Raw genomic sequence first — 22,967 nt, forward strand, 5'->3', positions numbered from 1 at the left:
GTTTACGCAGAGATCGCAGCTGATCGCTTTGGAACTACTGACATATTGAGAATCCTGCTCCGGGCGCTGTCCTCGATGTCAGCGCTGTGATATCGCCCGAAGGCCTAGAACAACCGGGACATGGGAAGAAGCCGAGGATAGAGATAGGAGAGGCCAAGAGAAATTGAGACTGCGAGACTGCGAGGTTTTGCCGGGGGAGAGGACCCGAACCAGATGCCTGTTATGTGGAAGTATAGAATGATTCGTATTTCCAATGTTCTTCAAAGCAAACTCCTCTTCTACAAGGCAAGATAACGGGCCAGTCGATTTTCACAATGTCTGGCAATCCATCCGACTCCAAGGGCCAAGTCTCTTCTGGCTCAGAGCCCCAGTTCACAAGGCAGAAACGCATGAAGTTCGAAAATGGCCAACTCGTAGAATACTGGATCGATGTCCCCGTCGAGAAACCGAAACCTGGTGAGTACATTTCAGGTTTTTTAGTAGTTTGACTTTCACAGCGATGAATAATCACTAATCTTTTGCGCACAGTCGAGAAGCCGAAAGGCCCGATGGAGCTCTTCAAGGAATTCAAGTTCGACGAGGACATCTCGCTCGGCTCCATCTTTCCCAGTCTAAACGGGACCGACTTCGATGCCCTCACCATGAAGAACACGTCTATGATCTGGCTTGGCCGGGATGCCTCAGCGCTCAAGAAAGCTGGGCTGTGGTTTGAGACGGATGTTGAGTTCCGTGGCTTGTTGCAACCCATTCACGACGTCCTCCGTGATGTCTTCGCTCAAGAACAGCCCGGCCTGCATCTCTCAGCACACCTGGGCATCCAACAGGATTACAGCGACGATCTCATTGCAACTGGCTTCACCTTCAAAGGGAGTATCAACGGCATCAACCGTGGCTTTGGCGAGTTTCTCACTTTCCGCAACGCTGGTGTCGAGCTCAACGTTGTCCCGAGTAAAGGTGTTGATCTTGAGACCATGTGGGGGTTCTTTGGCACGCTGCACCTGGCCATCCCCAACTCGGTGGTGCCCCTTGTTCTGGAGTACAAGCTTCAGCCCAAGGCAGATTCTCTGGATATAGCTATGAACTTTGGCGGAAGTGAGAAGTGGGAGAGTGTCTTTGGCGTCTCAGGTCTTGATGCGAGTGTTCTTCTTGTCCACCTCGGCAACCCACCACTGACAGAATGCTGTTTTAGCTCGACAAAGTCACCTTTGGGACTTCAATCATCAAGTCGGACGTTGGGAGGACCTTGGAGTTCTCTATTCTGTCAACCTGGAATCTCGGTGGCGTTGTTGTTGAGCTGAGTGGCCACGTCAAGAAATGTTTGTATCCCTTGCCTCTTCGCCTATTTCACCTCGTTGATAGCCAACCAAGAACTGAGCAACGCTAACCCAACTGATCAGCCGGCTCGCTCCTCCGCGGATACATCAAGACGCTGACAATGGATGACATCCGCCGGCTTTTCAACACCATGACGGGCTCCAACCTCGACCCTGTGGAGCAGGATGTCCGCTTTAGCGAACTGACCGTCGAGATATCTCAAGGGCGGCTGGTGTTGTACGGCGAGGTCTGGGTTGACTCATACAAGGTCGCAGCCGCTGAGGTTCTCATTTCGGTCGACGGTGTCATGATATCCGGTGCTGTTGACGACCTTCACATTGGTGAAGATGTTTGCATCAAGCAAGCCGGCTTGGAGTTGATCATTGGTAATGTGAACCCGCCCAAACCTCCTTCTCAAGACCACGCGGAAAAAGGAAAGGAGGCCACAGGGGGAACTCAACTGCCGCCTTCCAGCATGAAAGGAGTTCCGGGACAATCACCAGCTCAGAAAAAAGGAACCCCTGTTGCAGCCGTAATCCGCGGCGATGTCGAGGTCCATACTGGCGACGCCAACCTCAACTTCAAAGTCGCAGCCGCTATTACAAAGTCTGCTGACGGCCCACTCAACTATTTCGTGTACGGCCGGCTTGACTGTGAGAACGTCAGTATCGGCAAGATGCTGGGGGGTGCCATGGGAGATGACCACCCTATGGATCTGCAGCTTGACTGCGTGACACTGGTGGCGGCGAGTAAGGACATTTCTAACGATTACGGCCTGAATACGGCGCGGTTCCCGATCAAGGAAGGTGAAAATTTCCCCCGTCCTCGGTCACATACTCTGGGTCAATAACAGCTGACAGCGGGCGTGGATGCCCACAATAGGAATCTTCCTTTGCGCTGAACTAAAGTCGGTTCCGTTTGTTGGTGACTTGTGCAAGGGCACATCGCCAGAGGACAGGTACATCCTCCGTGCTGGATATTCCAAGAAGGGCGGTCTCAGCGTCGGTATCATCTTGCCTGAGAGCATTCGAGTAGGTCAAACACGTGTGAAGTCTTCCACTCACCTGACTGACCATACTTCCAGATCGAGCTATCTCCCACCGTGGTGTCCGGGCCATTGACACTCATCATTGAAACTCAGCCCGAGTTGCGTGTACTCTTCCAAGCTACACTTTGGGTCACCCCCGAAGGCGAGGAGAAGCCTCTCCAGCTCGACCTTGGCGTGGCGGCCAACAACCTGCAGGCCGCAGCTTATGCGTGAGTCCCCCATATCAAACTAGAACCCTTGGCTCTCCTGCTGACCTGTGAATAGCCAGATGTCTGGCTGGTGGAAGAACCCCTTGGGTTTGAGTCCTAGGCTCAAGATTGGTACGCGAATAGCTCATAGTGATAGCGCCGTGGTTTCAAATTGCTGACATCTCACTAGGTCCCCGCCTAACCCTGGAAGTCGAGATTGTTTACGAACAGTTCCTCGCCACAGGAACACCATCCGGCATGGGCTTCGAAGGCGGCTTCGTCGTCGACGAGGTGGACGCCTACGCGCTCGCCATCAATCTCGGAACCAACCCCAAGGAGACGCTAGTCAAGCTTCAAGCAACCCGCTTCGAATCCAGCCAAGTCATCAACCTCGTCAACGCGGCAGCAGACCTAGACATCGACAAGCCCGACCGCGAGATCATTCGTTTCCAGGACGTCAACGTCTACGCCAGTCCGCTCGGCTGCATCATCGGCACACAGGTTTACCCCCCTGGCTTCGTCGTGCAGGGCAAAGCCTTCATTCTTGACAAAAAGGTCGAGATTGACTGCCGAATCGGTAGTGAAGGCCTCAAGCTCAAGGGGGAAATCGAAGGCTTCACCCTTGGTCCTCTTGTAATCCGGGGCGGGAAGCGCGCTGATGGCACTCAGGGAGAAAATGCCTTCATTGACTTTGAGATCACCAAAGAGCGGCAGTGTTTTGAGCTCAGTGGGAGCGTGGCGCTCTGGGATCTTGAGGCTGGTGTGTTTGTCAAGGCACAGATCATGCCTGATCCGGAGCTTGAGTTCAATTTTGAACTGGCGTGGAGTGATCTCATCAAGTTTCAGGTCGATGGCAAGCTCATCAAGCCTGAGCCTGCTGACAGGGAGTTGGAGAAGGGCGGTGCTAGTGCCAATACCGGCGCTTTGGCAAACCTTGAAGATGCCGATTTCCAACTCCATGCTTTGATGGAGCAGCGGATCCTGACAGAGATCTCGGAAGCGATGCAGAAGTGGTTTGCAAGTGCTCAAGCGTCGGTTGACCAAGGTATTGAGGAGGCCAAACGCAAGGTGGACGAGGCAAAGCTTGAATTTGAGCGTAAATGCGAGGAGGCCAAGCAAGAGGTGAAAAGAACGCAGGCCAAGTTTGACGCTGCCATGGAGGCGGCCCAGGCTGATCTGCGAGCGGAAGAGGAAAAGTGCCGCCGGGAGCAGGTTGAGAACGAGCAGTACATCCTGGAGGAAGAGAAGCGTGCCGATGAGCACATTCGCCAAGCTGTTGCTGTCTTGGAGGGGAAGAAACGGGATTTCCAGGATGACATGGACGGCAAGAAGCGTGATCTTGCCCAGAAACGGCGCGATGGCGAGGAAGCCATCAATGGTAAGATTCGTGATCTCCAGGGATCGCGGGAGAAGCTCCAGAGGGATTTCGGCAACGCTATTCAGGCGTTGGAGAGTGCCAGGGCACGAGTGAATGAGGAAGAGTGTAAGTGGTCCTCGCCCCAGGGCATGTCGTGAACACTTTCTCACTTTCCATCTAGGGCGCGTCGATCGAGCAAGACGGGACTATGACGATGCTGTTGACGACCTTGATGACGCAGCATGGTACGAGAAGCCATTCAAGGTAGGGAGACTACTTCTGCATTTTGTTTAACTTGTACATACGCTGACGTGCAAACGAAATCCAGGCTTTCCGTGTCGGAGTCCTCGGAGCTGAGCTGGCTGTCATGAAGATGGCTCTTGGTGCGGCGAATCTCATTCTTGATGGTGCAAGATTCATCGTCGAAGGCGTCGCCTACAACATTGCACTCGGGGCTGTTAACCTGGCCGAGGGTGCTCTCCGTGCCGCCCGCGTCATGTGGGACGGCATCATTGCCGCCGCTCAAGTCGCTGTTGACGGTGTCGTGGCTATCCATGCTGCCGGAATAGAGATAGCAAAAGGGGCTGTCGTCATGGCAGAAAAGACTGCTTTGGGGATCAAGCAAGCTGCAGCAGCGACAAAGGGTGTTCTTTTGGCAGTTCAGGAAAAGATTTTGGAGGCTGCTCGAGCTGTGGTCAAGGGAGTGGCTGAGGGGATACACTTCATTGCTTTCCAGACAGCACTCGCGGCGCTCGACTTTGCACAGAAGAATACCACATGGGTCGACATTGCAAAGGCAGGCCTCGACGCTGCCAAAGCGGTGGCAGCAGCTGTTCTTGCAGCTGGCAAGTGGCTCGCCCAGCGGCTGGCTGACACGCTCAATATCGAATTGGTCGAGCTGACTGGGTCTCTCAAGACCATCACCAAAGGTGGACCTTTTACCATCCGGGTTAAGGGTTTCATTCTGGGCGAGGCCTTTGACTTCCGGGCGACATGGAGCCCGCGGGATGTCCTGGGGTTCGTTGTTGGGCTCTGTAAGGAGCTGTGGGACAGGTTCATGGAGAATGTGTTGGAGTTGTTTGAGGCGAGCAAGTAACGAGACAGTGGGAGGGTGGTAGCTTGCAAGATCAGGTAACTTAGATTAGTATCAGATTCCCTATGGACACGGAATTGATTTGTTTTCAGGGCAATCGGACCCGTCTTCCTCTTGAAATATCATTACATGTCCTCAAAGCCCTGGAGAGCCCCCATAGGTACCCTCCACAATTATAAACCACAATGAATCGTACAATGCTATCCAACCCTCCCTTCCCCCAACCAAATTCCCAAACCAAGACAAAAGAAACAGCCTCAAAGAAATCACCTCTCATGCCCCTGCCCCATAACCTCCCCACTAACAACCTTATCCAACACCCCCCCCCCACCAGCAGCAAACATTCCCTGCCCTCCTTCCACCGCCGTCAGTGGCGACACTTGCTCTGCCCTAGGCATAGTCCTATTCATAGTTCCCGCCCCCATAGGCGTAACAGGCACAGCCCCGACATTCCCAATAGTCATACTATCCGCCCCCACCGTCCCCATCGTTCCAACCCCTTGTTCATCCTGCTCATACCCCGGCAGTTCCTGCTCCCCCATCTCCCTCACCCCAATCCCAACCCCGATCTTCCTCCCTTTTTGATCACCACCCCCCTCCGAAGCAGGGAGTTCATACCTCCCCGGAGTGGGCGTCTCCCCCCGAAAGTAATACCTCAACCTCGACCCCGCCCTACTCCTCGCGTCCATCTCCTTTGGACTGGGCGGGACTTCGTCATTATTGAGATGGTGGTTAGCATTAATATTAGCCCAAGCAGCAATTGCAGCAGCGACATTTGTCCCCGTCGGTGGCCATGCAGCAGCGGAGGCAGAGGCAGGGTTGTGGTTAGGGAAGTCACCGTCTTCAGAAGGGGGGCCAACGTTGGTGTCGACTCGGCCGAAGGAGTCCCTTTTTTCGTGGGAGCGGTACCCCCCGCGGATGGTGGTGCGGGAGGGGGCGCGGAGGTGCCAGCCTGTGGTTAGGGTTGAGGGGTCATAGCGGTGTTTGGATTGGGAGGGGGGTTGGGAGGAGCGGGGTGAACGGGGGTGGGCGAGGAGGTAGGTTAGGACGAGGAGGAGGGCGAAGATGGGGATGCCGATTCCGAGGCCGATGCCGAGGCCTATTTTGAGGGTTTCTGACGAGGTGGAGGTGGTGTCGGAGGGGGAGGATGATGAGGGGAGGAGGAGGGCGCCGGGGCGGATGGGGAAGGGGGAGCTGGATGATGATGATGAACAGCATGTGGCTGCTTCGGAGGGGGTGTTGCCGCAGCAGAACTGGAGGCCGGAGGAGGAGTTGAGGGTTGAGGGGCAGGGGATTAGGGGTATTGATGGGAGGAGGTTGTTTCCTGTGGTGATGTTAGTGAGATTGTGCTAGTAGTTGGACAGAGGGTGGGAGGGGTCACGTTTTTCTGGTTGGCAGAGCCGGTTGCATGATGAGTCGTTCCAGTCTTTATCTGTGCAGCCTTGCTGTGTCATGAGGTTGTTGGCTTGTGGGCTCATACATAGTCCGTTGGATAAGCAGTAGTCGTTCTTGTTGCAGCAGTGGGTTGTCGTTTTCGTATCTGGTGTTGATCCTGACCCATAACACGGCACTTGGTTCGTGTCTTTGTTCCCCCACGTGTCGTAGCATGTTGGTTCCTGCGCTCGCACTCCATCAATGCGGCCGCTGACCAGCAGCAGGGCTAGCGTATTGGCCAGCCATATCGGTTTATGCGATGACATTTTGGTTGTTTTTGTTGTCATCGACGTGCTGGTTGCTGGTCACAGTCGATTCCAGTCGTCTCATGTAGATCCACCTTTTTTCTTCCCTTGCAGTCGAGTATTCAAAAGTCAGCAACTCAAAAACAAAACAAAAAATGAAAAATAGAAAAGTCAATCGCGGTGGGAATACAGAGATTGAAATGAGTTATTTACGGAAGGATTTCTGGGGTGGGCGAAGGGTGGCGGCGGAGAGGATTCCAACGGCGCAGTCATCGTACTGGCCAGTGCACACAGACACCAAGTTGTGAGGGCTAAAGTGTGGGTGTTTCAATGTTTCAATGTTGTGCAAGATGTGTTTTGTTGCGGCACGGCTACTCTACAGGGACAAGAATGCCACGAGAAAATCAGGAAACCCTTGCAGTGGCCAATCTGCAAGTCTAATCGCAATCCACGGCCAGAACCAACAAGGATCGTTATTAAAAAGAGGTTACTATGTTTGCCTTATTCCGCTCAAGGGTACCTAGGTAATCATGTAATCGACCCCAAAGACCCTCGAGAGGAAAAGGTGGTATAGGGGGAAGTGATCGTCTCTTGTGCCACCTTACACACGCAACACCTGAGCACTTCACCTCGAATCATGTCCACTTCGTGCAGAAACCCAGACACTCCGAGCTGTTGGCCCCAAGAGCTTTCGCCTCCGTGGCACGGAATCTCAGCTCTGAAAGCCGGGCAGGCTGCCGTTTAGACTCGTCCGTGTCTCCGGAAGAACATGACATCGGAGTTAACCAGGGTTTGAGGCAAATCAGTAAGAAGCTTAATTGATGGCATATGATGGTCGGAGTAATCTCCACAACCCAGGTGAAAAGAGCCATATTTAGGAGCAACCAGATCAGCCGAATGAGCTTGTCCGCCAATATTCCACACCTTTACCCCTGCGATGGTCTGCTGTGCCGCCCACAACAGCACGCGAGCCTGTGCATCGCCGCCGCGTACCTGCAGGAAACAAAATGTGCACTGTGAAGAGGGAAGGTGAAGACGTTTCAAGTTGGGGCAATTCGGTCGATGAAATTGGTGATGTGCCCATCGATTATTGTGTCGAGATCAAGGTTGGAGATGTCGTCCTTGAATTGCACACCTAAGGTAGGTCATTGCCGTGTGTATGCAGTTTAGTATGTGACTGTCTCAGTGCCCGAGATCACCAACAATAGCAAAGACCTGCGCCCGCATTCTCCGTGAAAGAGGCCACCGAGCCTCGGGGTCCAAAACCGCGCTCCATCTCCGCAGTCTGCAAGCTTGCGTCCCACAAGAACCTACCCCAAGCTCTCAACCGTTCCATATCACGATCTCTTCCACATAATGGGCGGCATATAAGGAAGGTACCAGCCCTCCAGTTTCATTCCAGGATACAGTTCCTAAAAGCTTCATCCCACGATCCCCGTCATCCTCGGTCCAGATTGTCAAGACTCTCCCAATTGATCACATCAACCTTGCTTGATACCCTGATGCTCGCTTGCCGCCACCTTTGAGCGGGCCAACCCGCCCTATTTTCGCATATGCATCTACCCGGCTCCTGTAGCGACCGCGCGTATCTCAAATCAAAAGCATCGGCACGTTTCCCCCGCGCGGGCCATGTTGAGGTGACCTGCTTCATATAGCCCTCTGTCACAGTGAAGGATCCCGCTGCGGGAGCTTGGAGATTGAGGGCGTTGGTACCGAACGGCGTGGATTCCTTTTCCCCCTGAGAGCTGCTACCTTCTTTAAAGGCAGCCTTGCCGATCTTCAAGCATATAATCTGAGTGTTGAGAGAGATCATGATAGCGAAAATAAATAGAATGATATCTAAGTAGGTAACAATGATTTGAAGCCTGTAGAAATAAATCGTTGAAGGTCGGGTGGTGGAGATCACACCGCAAACAGAATTGTGCTGAGCAAAAGCTGTGCCATATCGAAGCATGAAGCTTTGAAAGGAAAGAAGACATCCGTGATCCATTCTGCTTGCCAAGAATGCTGTACAACGCGGAGAGTAGCACCTTGTCGTGATATGGATAGGGGGCTACTGTAGAAATAGCAAAGTAATATGGCAAACTGTGATGTGATAACTCTGCTGGCTGTCGGTCCGCGTTGCCAACCTCAACAGCAGACCTTCTCCGAGACCTCCTGCACGTTAAGCAGGGCAGGTCATCGGCCTCGGTCCAGGAATAGGATACGGCTTCCTCCCATTATCCGGCACACTAGCCACCCAAATCTGCAGCAAAATCCCCGGATCATTCTGCTTGTACGCACCCGGAATACTAACAGTCTCACTCGGGACATGATTCCCGCTGCCCGACACACTGAGCTGAGCACATGATTGATAAAACTGAGCCCCCATGTTGCTGTACGCAGAGTGCAAGGCCAACAGCTCCTGCCGCAGTAGATAGTGGCCCGGTGCCAGGCAGGTAGGGATCGTGGCGTAGGACCAGCCCTTGTTGGCGATCATGGTGTCCACGCCCCATTTTCCAGTCTGAGTGTTGAGGCCCTCCTCAGAAATCTTGAACCACTTGAGGTTGTTGGGAGATGCTGTGGCCGCGTTGTCGACCTTGGCCATGTAGGTTGAGATGGGCCCTTTGTGGGAGGAGGCAATGGGGTGATCAGGATCGTTGGGCCATTGAGCACCACCGATGACATGGCCCCACCACGCGCCAATTCTGTCACCGGCCTTGACAGAGATTACTTGGTTGGACTGCGTGCCTCGGATACCACAGGCTAGCTGGGCGTCGTTGACGTTGGTGACGGGGTTGGGCTGAGAGGGAGCGCGGAGACCGTGGAGTTGCGGGTGTTCGACGCCGTTGACGGAGACTTTCTGTTGTTGAAAAGTGGAGATCAGTCAGTCAAGGCGACGGAGAAAGGGATTTGGGGAAATGGTGTGATCGTCCGTACCTGGAAGATGCTATGAGCCTTGGCCAAGGAGGCCAGAGCAACAACAGAGATGAGCTTCATCACGGCAACGACTGATGCAGAAATAGTCTCCTAGTTCTTGGGCTGGACTGGCGAGAGTATGTTTTCGAGATCAGAGCGGGTTTTAAATACCCCTTTAGCATCCAGCGCTCCCTTGCCCAGGGTAAGCCGGTGCTGAAGCTTTGAAGACGCATCTGGTCATGGACATCTCCTAGCCTGCTTGGCCAATATAGCAATATAGGGTCGTCATCTTCGATTGCAAGCTCAGCAAAATTACTGGATGACATCTCGTCACCAGCTGTCCTTGATTGTTCATCTTGCCCTATCGGAGACGTCCCCTCCGTGGTCCCCAGCCAGCCAGGTTCGGGATTTCATTTTGTCCCCAGATTCATCCACCTATCTGCCGGCACACATTCTGCCAAGACATAGTCAGCTTTGGCAAGGCCATTCTGATGAGTAATTTCTTGTCGAGACTCATTCATTCCGCTGACGTCGAGATGTCGAGAAATTGGAATGTTCAGGAGTTCAAGTGTAGTGGGAGGCGTCCGCTAGCCGTTGTCTTGTTGAGTACTAAAGGATTCGGTCGGTGGTATGGTCGGTCTGGCTAATAGAAATAGAATGACTGCGTTCGAGGTTTGAAAAGCCAAACCAGGTTAGGATTCTGTATCCTGAAAAACATTCAGCATCCATAATCAATGCTAGGTGACGTGGATCTTCTGGAAGCATCAAACACGTACAGCCTAGTGCAGGAACACAGAAAGCTTTGACACATATAGATATTCAAGTATTGACCAGTCTTGCGGTAGAGGTGGTTGGCGAGAGCACATCATTGGCTCCTGGTGGAATGCCACACATGGCCAAGAGTGCGTCTCACCTTGCTCACCGCGAAGTTGGATGTCTGAATCAGACCATGACAAACATGCCGACCCCCGCGGAGATTCCCTATCGTTGTGGTCCCGATAGCAAGAAATATCGGGGTAGACCTGCATTGGTGTAACCTGTTGTGCTTGTCGTCGATCAAGGAAAACACGGTTTGCCTTTGATAAGAAGAAGAGACGAAATTGGATTTATGGTCGACATCGGGAGCATGCTGCTAGCAACGATAAGGCAGACGAAAGTTGAGTGGTTCCAGGCGGTCGGGTCGGCTGCCGCTTCAGGTGGCCAGCTCGTGGGATGCGCCGTGCCCCATAGGCACATGTGTCGCCCCGGTCCAGTGAGAACCGGTCAAACATGCTGGCCTCTGAATGGCTCTCGGGGGTCTCGGAGGAGGTAACGGCTTTGGTCCCGGCAAACGCGTGCGTGGGGGTCAGCAAGAGCAACGCACACACTTATCCGGGCCATCAGCAACTGCCATGTCGGACTCTCTCTGAGTGCCAGGTGCCTGGTTGCTGGGATGGGAAGAGCATCCGGCAAACAGGCGCTAATGGCAACAGCAAAAGGGATTTCCACGTCTCTTTACCTCTCCCTCTCCTCTCTCGTTTGCCAACAAGCACTCCAAAGCATCAAACCACCCCATCTTCCACCTTCAACTTTGTCGCAGAATGAGCTTTATACCAATCAAAGGCCGTAAGGCGAGGGTCCTCGTCTTTGGATCTGGCGGCGTGGGAACAATGGCAGCATACGCACTCGAAAAGGGCGGCATGGCAGAGGTGACGACAGTCTTGCGTTCCAACTTTAAGGCCGTCACGGAGTCGGGATTCAAGATCAACTCCATCGACCACGGCCTTGACATAAGCTGGAGTCCTACTCACAGTGAGTTGCATGGCCCCCACGGAACATGCAGAGGCTTGCTAACCAGCAAACGCAGTCCGAAACGCCAAAGATGAGAGACATTGCAGCGATAATGCCTCTCAGCCATACGACTTCATCGTCGTCGCTACCAAGAACCTTGCCGATATCACACCCGGCGTAGCCTCTCTCATCGACCGCGATGTCATATCAGACACGACAGCAATTGTCCTCCTCCAGAACGGTCTCAACATCGAGCGCCCTATTGTCGACGCTTTTCCCTACAACCCGGTCATATCTGGAGTCCCTTACATCGGTGCCATCGAGAGCCCCCCAGGCACAATTAACCATGTCAACCACGACGAACTCATCATCAGCCCTTTCCGCAATGACAATATCCCATGCAAGCTATCCGAGGATGCGGCCATGAATTTTCAAGAAATCTATGGATCATGTCCGAACGTGACCTGCATCTATGAACGTAGCGTGGAAAAGGCAAGATGGAGGAAGCTGCTTTACAACGCCTCTTACAACACAATTGCTGCCATCTTGGGCATGGACACATCCCGCATGCGTGCTTCAGAGTTCATCATCGACGACTTGGTGCGGCCGGCCATGAAGGAAATCCAAGCCACTGCCCGGCAAGTATCTGGGGTTCACCTCGCGGATGACCTAATCGAGACAGTCATACGCCAGGACAACTACAAGGCCTTCTTCCGACCAAGTATGTTGCAAGATATTGACAAAGGCAAGCACATTGAGGTGGAGAACATCATCGGAGAGCCAGTCCGCGAAGCCGAAAAGGCAGGTGTCGAAACACCCACCCTCAGGGTCATTTACAGTCTTCTCAAAGCCTTGCAGTTCAAGATCAAGATTGTTGAGGGCCTCGTGGAAGTGCCAGCGAGCGGTGAGAAACTCAAGTATGGAATATCAAGGACGCGGGGAGGGTAAAGGTGGAGGTGTTCAAGTTGAGGGTTGGGGTTATTTGCGATGAAGCTCTCTGACCCCTGCCTCACGAGCGGTGGAGTTGACGCTAGCGGAGAGAAGTGGAAGACGCGTTTTGAGCGCGTCGTGAGTTCCACTCTTGAATGTTTCGGAATCATGCCCAAAGAACAGAGACAATGAATATCGCTAATCTTATCAATCCCGTTGATGAAACGCCGGCCTGGGAGCCGAAATGTGAGCTGAGGTCGGAGCCGAATGCAACCCCTCCTGCGGTTACACCAGCAGCAGATCCTGCAGCACCACCACCACCACCACCAACAGCACCCACAGCACCAACAGCACCCACCGTCGCCCCCACCGCCGCGGAACCAGAACCAGACCCAAAGCCAGCAGAAACCGAGTCAACCAACACAAAAAGAAAGACGCCTCCTTCCTCCACGCAGCCAAAAGCAACCCCCAAACGCGCCAAAACACCTGGCGATCTCTCGAGAGAATGGCAGAGGCAGTATTTTCAGGGTGCTCCCCTGTCCGAGTTCAAGGGGATAACATCTGGTGAGCTGTTGTTGGGAACAACGGGATATGTTGCCTCGCAAGCACCCATCCAAGGGCAGATGATGGTCGAGATTATCGCTGCGGCACCTGACCAACCGCTTGGTGGTGCGGTTAGGCTGAGGGCCTTACCGGAGGGGGTCCGGCCTGGAGAGGAAGAGATGATGGGGGAGTTGGGACAGGCGCAGGATGTATTTTTGTTTCCGCTGAGGCATGTTGGTATGTTCTTTTCATTATGCCGTTTGTCTTGTTTGGTGAGATGTTGACGAGGTGCACAGAGGACATCATCATCACACGTGGTAAAGCCATACAGAGAGAAGCATGGAATATCCTCATCGTTCCATCGCAGGCGGTTGGGGCACAGCCATTAAGGTGGTCTCTTCCCGAGATTGTCTCGTTTAGTTGGACGGGCAACTTGATGGGGAGGGAGAAGGCCAACTTGAGGCTAGGTGGGAGGGCGGCGAAGACTGTTGAGGAGGCGAGTAAAGATAAGAAGGTGCTCAATGCTTTGTTGTGTGTGGATGTTCTGGAGGAGGCGCTGAATGAGGCCTTGGAGCCGTACCGGAAGAGGGTGCAGAAGGTGGACTTGATTGATGAGTTTACCAAGTCTTTGAGGGCGGATGTTCAGGCTACGTTGAGTTCTGCTCCGGAGCTAAAGGGGAAGCCCTGTGGTATGATGATTTCTTGTTGTGTCAGACGATGAGTGATATGACTGACAGAACTACCTTAGGCAACATCCATGTTTACCCGGCCGGAATCCTTTTCAAATCCAAGTCCAGGATTCTGTACATGCCCTTCGGTATCATTGAATGCGTCACATTGACAGTAGCGTTCTGCTTGAACCAAAAACGGCTGGCAGGTCTGTCCATGGGTGTGCAAGTCAAGAAGGGACAGCGAGAGCGCGAGGCTGATGAGGCTGAGGCGAAGCGTTGGGAGCGCGAAACTGTTGGCATTTACTTCAAGAAGATTGAACTGAGGTGTGTCCGAACGCTGAAGCGATGGCTTGAGGAGGCGGGAGTTCGCAAGTTGGAGCTAGAGAAGGAGTCATACTACGACTATGCAAAGGGTTCGATCACGGGGGAATGTGTACCGTATGTCCTGCCACCCCCTACTGCTAAGCCTTCGCCTCCAGGTGGTGCGCGAGAGGTGGCCAAGGAGCAACCATGAAGATCCAGGACCGATTATCAGCTAGACTAGGACGATATCTCGCGATGGCTCAGTGCTTAGTCTGTCAAGCTCGCCAAGCCCATGAAAATATGCGCCCCCAACTAGCACATAACTTCCCTCGCCTTTCCCACTGTCCCGGACGATCAACGCAGTAGCATTGCCATCCAGCACGACCACCTGATCACCAACAATAACCTTCTCGGGGGCTACCCCACAAAACCCTTCTTCAGTTATGCAAAACCGCGTCCCCGCTGTCGCCCTGTTCGATCTGTCCCTGAAGAAGAAGAATGCCCGAAGCGGCTCCAGACGCGGCATAATAACTGTCTCTCCTCCCCCCAGCTTATCCCTCATGGGCAATGCTCTGGAGAGGGACGAGAGTTGGCCGAGGAACACCTCGAAGCCCTTCTTCAGACGCGGCAAGTCGTCCGTGTCGAAAGCCAGCGACCTTTTCCGAATGAACAACTCAAAAATTATTTCCATTGGATTTACTTCTGGCAAAGTATCCCTAATCATAATGGTTGCCTTGACAGTAGCGACAATCCAGTCCATCCAGTCCTGTGAAGGGGAAACTGGAAACATTCGCTCGCTGGTTGCTTTGATCGTATCCACTACAACACCTCGTGCACAGAGTTTGGTATCGTCGAGGACACGCATACTGGCTGTTCTTGCAGGTCCTGCTTGAGCTGTGAAGACCATGCGTGCTCCTGGGTTAACTGAAGGCGATGTGTCGGCCCAGTTCTGTTGGATTGTGGTCAGCTTCAACCCAGCAAAGCACAATATGCAAGATATATATGATGTCTCTCACCGGAACCCATGTGGGCAATTCAGGATCCCGGTCCGCAGAACCAGATATCCCAGAGCAGCGAAGCAGTTCTTCAGCGTACCCTTTCTCAATCAACAAGCGGGCAAACCTCGTGAAGACCTTGATATGGGTCTCACTCGGCTCGTAGCTAACATGTCCCATATACTCTTGCCCATCTTTTGCCAAACCGATCAACGCATACACCTTATCGCGGAGATCTGTCGCCATGAAGAATTGGCCGGCCAGAACGATGAGCTCGGCCAAAGCAGCCGGGCACTTCTTCCATATCACCCTCTTCTCAAACATCAGCCAGGCCCGCTTCAGCCCTCTGTGGGGCTGACCACTGTCAGCCAATTCCTCCCCTCGACGCTGCATGTATGCGCGGTTGTCAACTTCGCTATACTCCCTGATAGCGTAGCATGCAACGATAACAGCACTTGCATCCAAACGCGCGTCCCCAAAATGGAACCTGACCTTCTTGGCGGAGAGGAACTCTTGCAGAATCCAAATCCTCTGAAAGTACGGAGATGCAAAAAACCGGCGCCATGACACCCAGAGAGGACTATCGACGGTCGGCAGTCCAAATCTTTCAAGGAACTTGGTAGGGCCTGGGTCGGCAATGCCGAGTTGTTGGAGTTGCAGTTCCAGGTCGTCTGTTTGGGGAACGACCTTAAAAGTATGGTCCTCGCCATCCTCGCCATCCTCGCCATCCTCACCATTCTCACCATCATCGCCATCCTCACCATCATCGCCATCCTCATCATCCTCATCATCCTGACTATCCCCCCCCTCCATCTCCGCCCTCAACAACCTCTCCGCCCTGCAAACCCTCCCCACCAACTCCACCACCCTCCCCCCATCCCCCTTTTCTAGCGGCACAAACGCAATCACCCTCTTCGCCTGCTCATAAACCCTCCTCATCAACCCAATCTGCACCCTCTTCTCCTCGCAATCACTTTGGTCAATACACAACGCGTCAACCCACAACCTTTTCCCCGCATGCAACTTCCTCACCGCCCTCAAAGCAGCGTATAAGTTCCTCGTGACCGGGACTTGTCTCCCGTCTAGATTTATGTAGACTGGATCTGACGGGTCACCCCAGACGTAGGAGAGGGCGGAGTACCGCTGGAAGGGGTGCATTTTTCTGGGTTGAGTTGGGGTGGTGTCGGTCCAGACGATGAACTCGTTGGGTTTTCCGGGGAGGGGGGGGCTTGTGTACATGACTGAGAGGGATTTGATAGGGCGGGGGTTGGTTTCTGGGAAGAGGTTGTGGTCGGAGTTTAGGTCGGAGGGGAGGAGGTAGCAGTTGATTTCGGGGGAGGAGGGAAGGGCGGGGGCGAGGACGAGGATGCGGATTGAGGTTGGGGTTGGGAGGGGGGTGTAGGTTGCGGTGGTTGCGTCTGTCATTTTGAAGGAGCTCGTTGGAAGTAGGCGCGCTGGATGAGAAAACTCAGTAGGTAGCTTGCGATCGCTGAGGGTGATGTTGACGAGGAGGTGTATGAGTTGAGGGTGCGGATATGATGAGAATGAATTGCAGCGCAAGGTGGTATCCGGCTGACTGGTGCCTGATTGTGGAACAATTGCCCCTGTTATTGTGTCAAGGCAGTAGTCTGTGTGTTTGACTTTCTTTTCGGCATAGAAAGAAATGACTGGTATGCTATGGTTCCTACTTGGTATGATCCTTAACTGTAAGACTCCTTACTTGCAGCCTTGTAAACAGAGCGAATTGCAACAAAGTAGAACAGCTCCAAACAAATCTGGCGGGTATTGCCGCTGTCCCAGTAGGTGGTGCAGCGCGGCTCCTGTCGCGTCAACCTGTCGCCGCGTTTAGCCCATCTTCGACGCTCCTCGGCTGGTGTTTGGCTCTGCATATAGCAGAGATTATCACCACATCACAAAAGGCCGGCCCAATAACACGAACCTCACATCTACACCGTCCTTTATTCGCATCAAGATGGTCCGGGTCACGCCTTTGTAACCATCAGCACGAACACAAGTTCAGCGCGCTTGAATATTGAACTCCAGCCCGCCAACAGCATTGTAATACCATCAGGAGAAACTCCGATAATATGACGGGTTTAAACTTTTAACTCCCTGCTTATTTCCCGTCGTCATGGGCCACTTTCCATCCGAGACGGAGGCCGTGGCAACTGGAGTCGCACACGCCACGAGTTTTGTATGGATATTGGCGTTGTAGTGGTGACCTGACGCTGACATACAACTGCCTGTCTTGGGTATTGCTCGCCTCATGTCTCATATCGTTTTCCTATTGCTGACACGCCAGGTCTTGTGCTGGGTACAACGCTCTAAAATCGGCTCCGGGAAAGCAAAGTTGGGGGCCAGATTTGACTGCTACTGTGGCTTTTCTCCCACTTGCGCTCCAATCCCACGCCGTGTTACACATGCCGAAATGTGATTGGCAGAGAATATCAAATTGAAAGAACCGGTGGATTATATTTATTCTTTATGGAGACACGCTCGAACCCTGCTAGATACGGACTTGTGTCTCGACGCTGAGTTTAAAGTGTGAGAAGGGCTGTAAAGTCAGGGTTTGGAACAGCAGTTCAATTCAGCGAATAATCTTCAGTGTCCTCAAGGTCCTTGATGAGGACCCTTCTGACTTTTGGCTGTCTATTGAGTTTGTATATACCTAGCTCTCATCAAGTGCATGGTATTTGTGTAAGTGGTGTTGGTAGTGTTGTTAGTCAGTGTCACAGGTAGTTGGTCTTTGCAGTGTAAAATCAGACGAAGAAAATCCCTGAGGGATGTTCCTGAGATGTTTGTGAGATGTAAGGGCATCGTCCTTGGAGACACTCCTGAGACTTGATCAGACTCGAGAGATGTCTCCAAAGTTGAGTATAAAAAGGGGCCACTCTTCCCATCTCAAACCATCAGAGAACCTCCAGCAGCCACAACAACAACAATAACAACAACAACAACAACAACAACAACAACAACAACAACAACAACAACAACAACAACAACAACAACAACAGTCAAGCTTCTGAAGCATCTTGGCTCATCTTCAACTCCTCAGCTGCGCTCCCGCCGTCCGCCCCAGAAACCTGATCCTCTCCAGGTCTCATTCCTCACCGAAACCATACATCCTCCTACATATCTCATCCTCTTCGCCGCCATGGTGTCTGGCTTCACCGTCCCTAGCGATCAGCCGGGCGGTGTCTACGGCGTCAGCTGCGCCGAAAACGGCACCGAGACCCACACCCTTCTCGCTCGAGCCCTGAGCGAGGAAGAGTTTGCCAACTCACCGCTCGCAACGCACACAAGGAGCTCACCAAGCCTCCGTCCCGCATCGTCTCTCGCCAGTCGGACGCCACCTACTGCGGAAACTCCCAGCAGAACCTGACCCCGGCTCGACCGACAAAGCCGTGGGGGCTTTCAAGGATCAGTGCAAGCCGGGCGCCATCAACAGCGGCCTGAACTTCTACTCCAAGTCTGGATCAACAGTCGCCTACATCTGCAACTACGACAGCAATGCTTGGCTCTGCACCCGAGACGACCTCACCAGGGATTACGCCCACATTACTTCAATCTGTGGTCGGTATAGGTCGGGGTGGTGGGTGAGATGGCCACAAGGAAACACTGGGGCTCAGACCGGTTACGAGACCGTCAATGCCAAATTTTGCGGCCGTGGGGCTTAAGCCAATGTGGTACTCATCCCCTCGAAACGAAACCTCGAAGTTTTGGTCCACCTTTGTTTGTCATGAAGGATCTTTCCTTCGTTCGCTCGTTTAGTTTGCTCTTGGGTTCATAGTTGTTTTCTTTGGCTCGGTTCACAGGATATAAGGACGCTTTGGTGTCATCACATTTGCCTCTACCCCTATTCAACGCCTCTGCTCGTGGTTTTGACAAGGGTTGTTCCCGCGCCCATACTCGTCCGCTAGGTACCTTTTGCTCCGTCTATAGCAATGTCAAACTTTATATGCCTAATCTTTCTACCTGTCACGTTGGTGATTGAGTGCTGTTTTCATTTCCCCCCCAGCGATTCACTGGTCTGTCTCGACATTATGCCCACAGAAGGCAGGGGCTTCGCTCCTGCCCTCGTGGTCCTCCACCTATATCTCCGAGAAAGGAGGAAATACTCTAGATATAAGAATGGGTCAATAAGCATCCACAGAACTCTTAGTTGCTAAGGTTCCTACATTACGAGCATTTAGTTACAGTAAGTAGAGTAACCTCCAGCCATGCTTTTCACCATGACTTTACGGAGCTTTCGCTCCAACAATACCAGCAAGAATTTTGATGGGCCCGTCAATCTTGGCCTCCCGCAATAATCACCTGTACGACTGTTAAACACTGTGCTCACACAGTAGAATTGAGATTTAAGGTCTTGATTCAGGTGGCCTTTGTGGAATGGTGTTTGAAGGATGCTTCATGAACTCGACAAGGGCCTGCACATTGGTTCTACTTGCCCATCCGGCCCTACAGCAAAGTCTAGACTCTAGCCTTGACCTCTCACAAACGATTGAACCGGCATCGTCGGCAAGCCATGATCCTGCACTGCCGACACTCATAGATGAAATTCGGAAGCTCATCGTGGCACTCGTCGCACTCCTGAGGGCCTCGGCGTGACTTCCATCTCTCGTGGCGACACTCATGGTTGATAATCTGGTTCTGCCTCTCTTGCTCGACTAGGTTGGCTCGCTGCCAGTCTGGAAGCCGGGCGGCTCCGGCGTTGCGACCCACAATAGCGTTTGCCCGATCAAGGAGGCGGTTTTCCTCCCACTGAGGACAACTGCAGTTTTTCCAGGGCTCTCCGCAAACGTAGCAAAACTGCGCACCGCAGCGGCAAGCTTTGGAGTATCAAAGTCGCAGTCAGTTCATGTCCCTCACGAAAGACTACAGGAATCCCATTTTGGGAGAAAACTCACTAATATGGTAGCATCCGTGACCGAGCTCGACAAATCTCAAGCAAGACCGACATTTCTGCCATCCCTCAGCCGCCGCGAGACGGATGAGCTCTTGCGTGACAGGGTCCTCTGGGCAGTCACTGTTTGCATGAGCCGCCTTCTTGCACACGTCACAGGTTCTGGCGCTGCACCGTGGGCATGTTGCAATGTTTCCCTTGATAGCTTGCGGTGGGACAAAGGTTGAGCAGGTTGGTAGGTGACAGTAGGTTCGGTTTGGCGTCTCGAGCTCAATCTTCTTGGCCCGAAACTGTCCAACGAGCGCTGACGGGAGGAGGTGTCGGCAGCTGTCCAGAAGGAGTTGATTTCCGCAGCAGCGAGGTGGAAAGAGCGACTCGTCCAAAATTGAAGACTGAAATAGGGTCTTTATACAACCACGGCAGTAATCGTGCCCGCACCCGTTGCTGTTGACCATGTCGAAGGAGAAGAAGGCGTCATTGCACGCAACACATTCCTTCTTCTTGTTGTTCTCTCCCGACACTTCCTGTTTTCTGCTCGAAGCCCAGGCAGATGATTCCGCATGTCCACTCGTGCCAGCACGATCCGGAGAGATCCAAAGCTGTTCCAGCCTTCCAAGCGTTTCGCCGTCGAGGGCAGGCGTTGCTGGCCGTGGAACTGTGCTGCTGTATGGATTTTTCGTTCCAGACAACTGAAATGCCATCTCCCTGTCACTGGCGGCTCGCTGCTCTTCTGCTTCCAGAGCTCGGATCACAGCGGCGTCTTGTCTCATTGCTTGCGTAATGCTCTTGCTTATGGCTTCGTCGGCTAGGAGCTGGGAAGTGCGCAGTAATTCATCGCGGTATCCTTCGATGGCGAGGGCGAAGTCGGATTTTTCTCCCGCGCGGCCCTTGCCTTTTTGGCTGGCCGTTTCTCCAAGAGCATGAAGGTCGTCGAGTTGCATCTGCACCATGAGACGCAAGGTCTCAGGGTCGAGACCAGACAGATCCATTACGCCAAAGGTCGGTAGTGTGTTATGGTTGTTGGCAAGAACGGGGTCGCGGCGTGGGGAGCTCCGAGAAGAGGATGAGGTCAACTTGTCAAGGAAGAGTTTTCACCTTTTCATTTGGCCGTCATAAGTGTGTGTGGGGAAGATTGGGCGAACAGCAAACGGAATGTCTGCATGTCTAACGAATCTTCATTGGAGAAACGGGGTAGATGCTGCAGGCCTCAATGTGTTTGATGACTGATGACTGAACCGGGGCTTTAATGGGCTTTTTGAGTTGGCCGGTGGCCGCCACGCACCACAACAAACACTGGAAAAGCTCAACAATGAAAAGTGCTAAAAGTTTAATAACTTACGAGATAGGCGCTCTTCGATACGCCTATCTCACCTGTGTGGCCTGTGTCGTGTTCGTGCATCTCAAGCCTTGATTGGGACTCATGATGATGAACGATACCATCTTCATGATTGGTCCACGCCAAATCCGGACTTCCAAACGGTAACTCTTGATACACACTAACCCAAGTCGCACCTTCCTGACTCACATACAGCAACTTATCTTATATGTGTTATGGGTTGATACTCAGGTTAGGGTTCCTTGTCTGGGGAGGCGTAGGAGGCGGAATAGTTGAACGGAAAGCGCATTTTGTGGGTGGTGGAGGTCGGATAATGCTTAACGGGTATAAGGCACTCAGCACACCTCCTTTTGCGAACAACCTTTGGTGGAAACCACGCTCAATTATCCAGCACACCACTACACCCACCTATATAAACCCCCACCACACAATCCCATCTTATACAGTCCTAAATGTAACCGCCGTACACCCCGACTGCGACCAAGTCGGTCTAGCAACATACAAATAAGCACCACAGCTAAAAACCGCCCCAAACCCCCTCTCAGGAATCCCGCAGCTCATGATCCCATTCCCATCCACATTGCACGTCACAATCGGGTCCCCCTTACTCGCAGCCTGCGCGTCCGTCTCCACATACAACACGCCAACCTGCGCGCTGGTCTGGGTGGAATACAGCTTGATATCCGGGTTGGAAACCAACCAAGGCTGTCCGCTGGACGTAAACCCAAAGTCCGCCGCCACTGCCGCGCCAACATTGTTGATGTCGTACTGCAAATAGCCATTGACGATGGTGAGGTATCTCCCCTGACGGGGGCCGTTGTTCAGGACGAGCTTGCTCTGCTGGGTTGGCTGGATGATGCTTGTTACTGTTGTTGTGGTTTGGAGGTTGGTGCTGACGGTTGTGGTGGTGGTTACGGTTGCGGGCTTGACGAGCACGGTGGTGACGACGACGTTGATCACTGATTCCGAAACGGAGGGGGTGGCGCTGCTGACTGTTTCGTAGAGGGTCGAGGTGGAGATGTCGGCCGTGGCGGTGACCGTCTCGGTGATGTCGCCTACGGCGCCGATGCAGGAGCAGGCGGAGGAGTATTCGGCTTCGTCTGAGCAGACGGAAGCCGCCGGCAATGTCGAGGTGATGGTCTCAGTCTCGGTAGTTGACGGCTCAGTCGTCGTGACGGTCTCGACTCGGCTCACAGTTGACGACGACGACTTTCTCGTGCACCCCCTGCGCTTGCGCATTTTCTTGCCAACGGGTGGGGCAGGGCTGGCAGTGACGGTGGTCGAGACGGTAACGACATTTGTAGTGGTGTACTCGGTTGCCGTCTGGACAAGACTATCATACGAGGTCAAGGTCTCCTCTAACGTTGACGTGGCGGTGGTAAACGACACGATGACATCGATGTATTCAACAGTCGTGGTAGCAGTGGCAAACACCGTCTCAGTGGGCGTTCTGTTTGAATTGAGTTCAGCAACTGCACCAAACCCGCTAGATATAAAACATGAACCTACACAGTCGACACGACAGGCGACCCGAACTGGGCCACACAAGACGAGAACTGCACGGCCGCGTCATTGCCAGAGAGGCCAACAACCTGGTTCAGACAGCTTGTATCCAAGCATGCCGGATTAAAGGGGTTAACGGAGATTGTTGCGACAGGCATATTGAGTAAAGCAAAAAGAGTGTAACGATGCCTGTGCTGGAAGGGAAAAAAAATATCAATGAAAGTCGGTCCTTGAAGAGGAGTAAGGAAGACAGAGGTCAGACGACCAGCTCGTCGTTGTTTTTCCCATCCTTAAGCCCCTACGATAGAAAGATCTGCCTAGATCATGTCGCGGGAAATTATTTTGGATACTCTCCGCGTATTCCATGCTGATCGGTGATGGCTCTTTGCTGGATGCCAATTTAGGCCCTTCCAGCCAACCAAAAGACTGGGGACCC

General features: G+C 53.1%; 8 protein-coding genes across 8 annotated transcripts; 3 read left to right on the forward strand and 5 right to left on the reverse strand.

Moving 5' to 3' along the window:
- Nucleotides 1–291: 291 nt before the first annotated feature.
- Nucleotides 292–5,003, forward strand: QC762_0087130 (uncharacterized protein; the record flags this gene model as incomplete). Its single annotated transcript, XM_062884007.1, has 10 exons — nucleotides 292–456; nucleotides 529–1,133; nucleotides 1,190–1,316; nucleotides 1,398–2,120; nucleotides 2,197–2,345; nucleotides 2,399–2,571; nucleotides 2,627–2,682; nucleotides 2,741–4,033; nucleotides 4,089–4,171; nucleotides 4,236–5,003. Exons 1-10 carry the CDS (start codon nucleotides 315–317, stop codon nucleotides 5,001–5,003), a joined length of 4,119 nt encoding a protein of 1,372 aa, XP_062742756.1. The 5' UTR covers nucleotides 292–314.
- A 263-nt stretch (nucleotides 5,004–5,266) lies between these two features.
- QC762_509975 (uncharacterized protein) lies at nucleotides 5,267–7,050 on the reverse strand (the record flags this gene model as incomplete). Its single annotated transcript, XM_062891408.1, has 2 exons — nucleotides 6,382–7,050; nucleotides 5,267–6,324 (listed from the first exon to the last, which is right to left on the reverse strand). Exons 1-2 carry the CDS (start codon nucleotides 6,719–6,721, stop codon nucleotides 5,267–5,269), a joined length of 1,398 nt encoding a protein of 465 aa, XP_062742757.1. The 5' UTR covers nucleotides 6,722–7,050.
- A 519-nt stretch (nucleotides 7,051–7,569) lies between these two features.
- Nucleotides 7,570–11,156, reverse strand: QC762_509980 (uncharacterized protein). Its single transcript, XM_062891409.1, has 2 exons — nucleotides 9,599–11,156; nucleotides 7,570–9,524 (listed from the first exon to the last, which is right to left on the reverse strand). The coding sequence occupies exons 1-2, from the start codon at nucleotides 9,656–9,658 to the stop codon at nucleotides 8,844–8,846; spliced, it is 741 nt and encodes a 246-aa protein (XP_062742758.1). The 5' UTR covers nucleotides 9,659–11,156; the 3' UTR covers nucleotides 7,570–8,843.
- Nucleotides 10,688–12,295, forward strand: QC762_509990 (uncharacterized protein; the record flags this gene model as incomplete). Its single annotated transcript, XM_062891410.1, has 2 exons — nucleotides 10,688–11,368; nucleotides 11,424–12,295. The coding sequence occupies exons 1-2, from the start codon at nucleotides 11,158–11,160 to the stop codon at nucleotides 12,293–12,295; spliced, it is 1,083 nt and encodes a 360-aa protein (XP_062742759.1). The 5' UTR covers nucleotides 10,688–11,157.
- Nucleotides 12,296–12,432: 137 nt separating this feature from the next.
- QC762_0087170 (uncharacterized protein) lies at nucleotides 12,433–15,981 on the forward strand (the record flags this gene model as incomplete). Its single annotated transcript, XM_062884008.1, has 4 exons — nucleotides 12,433–13,057; nucleotides 13,117–13,509; nucleotides 13,569–15,504; nucleotides 15,541–15,981. The coding sequence occupies 3 exons, from the start codon at nucleotides 12,433–12,435 to the stop codon at nucleotides 14,003–14,005; spliced, it is 1,455 nt and encodes a 484-aa protein (XP_062742760.1). The 3' UTR covers nucleotides 14,006–15,504; nucleotides 15,541–15,981.
- On the reverse strand, nucleotides 14,027–16,214 carry QC762_0087180 (uncharacterized protein; the record flags this gene model as incomplete). The annotated part of the gene is made up of 2 exons (XM_062884009.1): nucleotides 14,027–14,743; nucleotides 14,811–16,214. The coding sequence occupies 2 exons, from the start codon at nucleotides 16,212–16,214 to the stop codon at nucleotides 14,027–14,029; spliced, it is 2,121 nt and encodes a 706-aa protein (XP_062742761.1).
- A 2,838-nt stretch (nucleotides 16,215–19,052) lies between these two features.
- On the reverse strand, nucleotides 19,053–20,994 carry QC762_510030 (uncharacterized protein). The gene is made up of 2 exons (XM_062891411.1): nucleotides 19,697–20,994; nucleotides 19,053–19,618 (listed from the first exon to the last, which is right to left on the reverse strand). Exons 1-2 carry the CDS (start codon nucleotides 20,679–20,681, stop codon nucleotides 19,281–19,283), a joined length of 1,323 nt encoding a protein of 440 aa, XP_062742762.1. The 5' UTR covers nucleotides 20,682–20,994; the 3' UTR covers nucleotides 19,053–19,280.
- A 420-nt stretch (nucleotides 20,995–21,414) lies between these two features.
- QC762_510035 (uncharacterized protein) lies at nucleotides 21,415–22,908 on the reverse strand. The gene is made up of 2 exons (XM_062891412.1): nucleotides 22,538–22,908; nucleotides 21,415–22,478 (listed from the first exon to the last, which is right to left on the reverse strand). Exons 1-2 carry the CDS (start codon nucleotides 22,687–22,689, stop codon nucleotides 21,467–21,469), a joined length of 1,164 nt encoding a protein of 387 aa, XP_062742763.1. The 5' UTR covers nucleotides 22,690–22,908; the 3' UTR covers nucleotides 21,415–21,466.
- Nucleotides 22,909–22,967: the final 59 nt, after the last annotated feature.

This window comes from Podospora pseudocomata, chromosome 5 (assembly GCF_035222375.1).
Source record: "Podospora pseudocomata strain CBS 415.72m chromosome 5, whole genome shotgun sequence".
NCBI classification, from domain to species: domain Eukaryota; kingdom Fungi; phylum Ascomycota; class Sordariomycetes; order Sordariales; family Podosporaceae; genus Podospora; species Podospora pseudocomata.

What these genes read in the sequence shown, in the direction of transcription:
- QC762_509980 (XM_062891409.1), bottom strand. Translation starts at nt 9,658, where the DNA reads ATGAAGCTCATCTCTGTTGTTGCTCTGGCCTCCTTGGCCAAGGCTCAT. An exon ending in AGGCTCATAGCATCTTCCAG is followed by an intron (nt 9,525 to 9,598) that starts GTACGGACGATC and finishes ACTTTTCAACAA; the next exon opens with CAGAAAGTCTCCGTCAACGG.
- QC762_510030 (XM_062891411.1), bottom strand. Translation starts at nt 20,681, where the DNA reads ATGGATCTGTCTGGTCTCGACCCTGAGACCTTGCGTCTCATGGTGCAG. An exon ending in TCACGGATGCTACCATATTA is followed by an intron (nt 19,619 to 19,696) that starts GTGAGTTTTCTC and finishes GATACTCCAAAG; the next exon opens with CTTGCCGCTGCGGTGCGCAG.
- QC762_510035 (XM_062891412.1), bottom strand. Translation starts at nt 22,689, where the DNA reads ATGCCTGTCGCAACAATCTCCGTTAACCCCTTTAATCCGGCATGCTTG. An exon ending in TCGCCTGTCGTGTCGACTGT is followed by an intron (nt 22,479 to 22,537) that starts GTAGGTTCATGT and finishes CAATTCAAACAG; the next exon opens with AACGCCCACTGAGACGGTGT.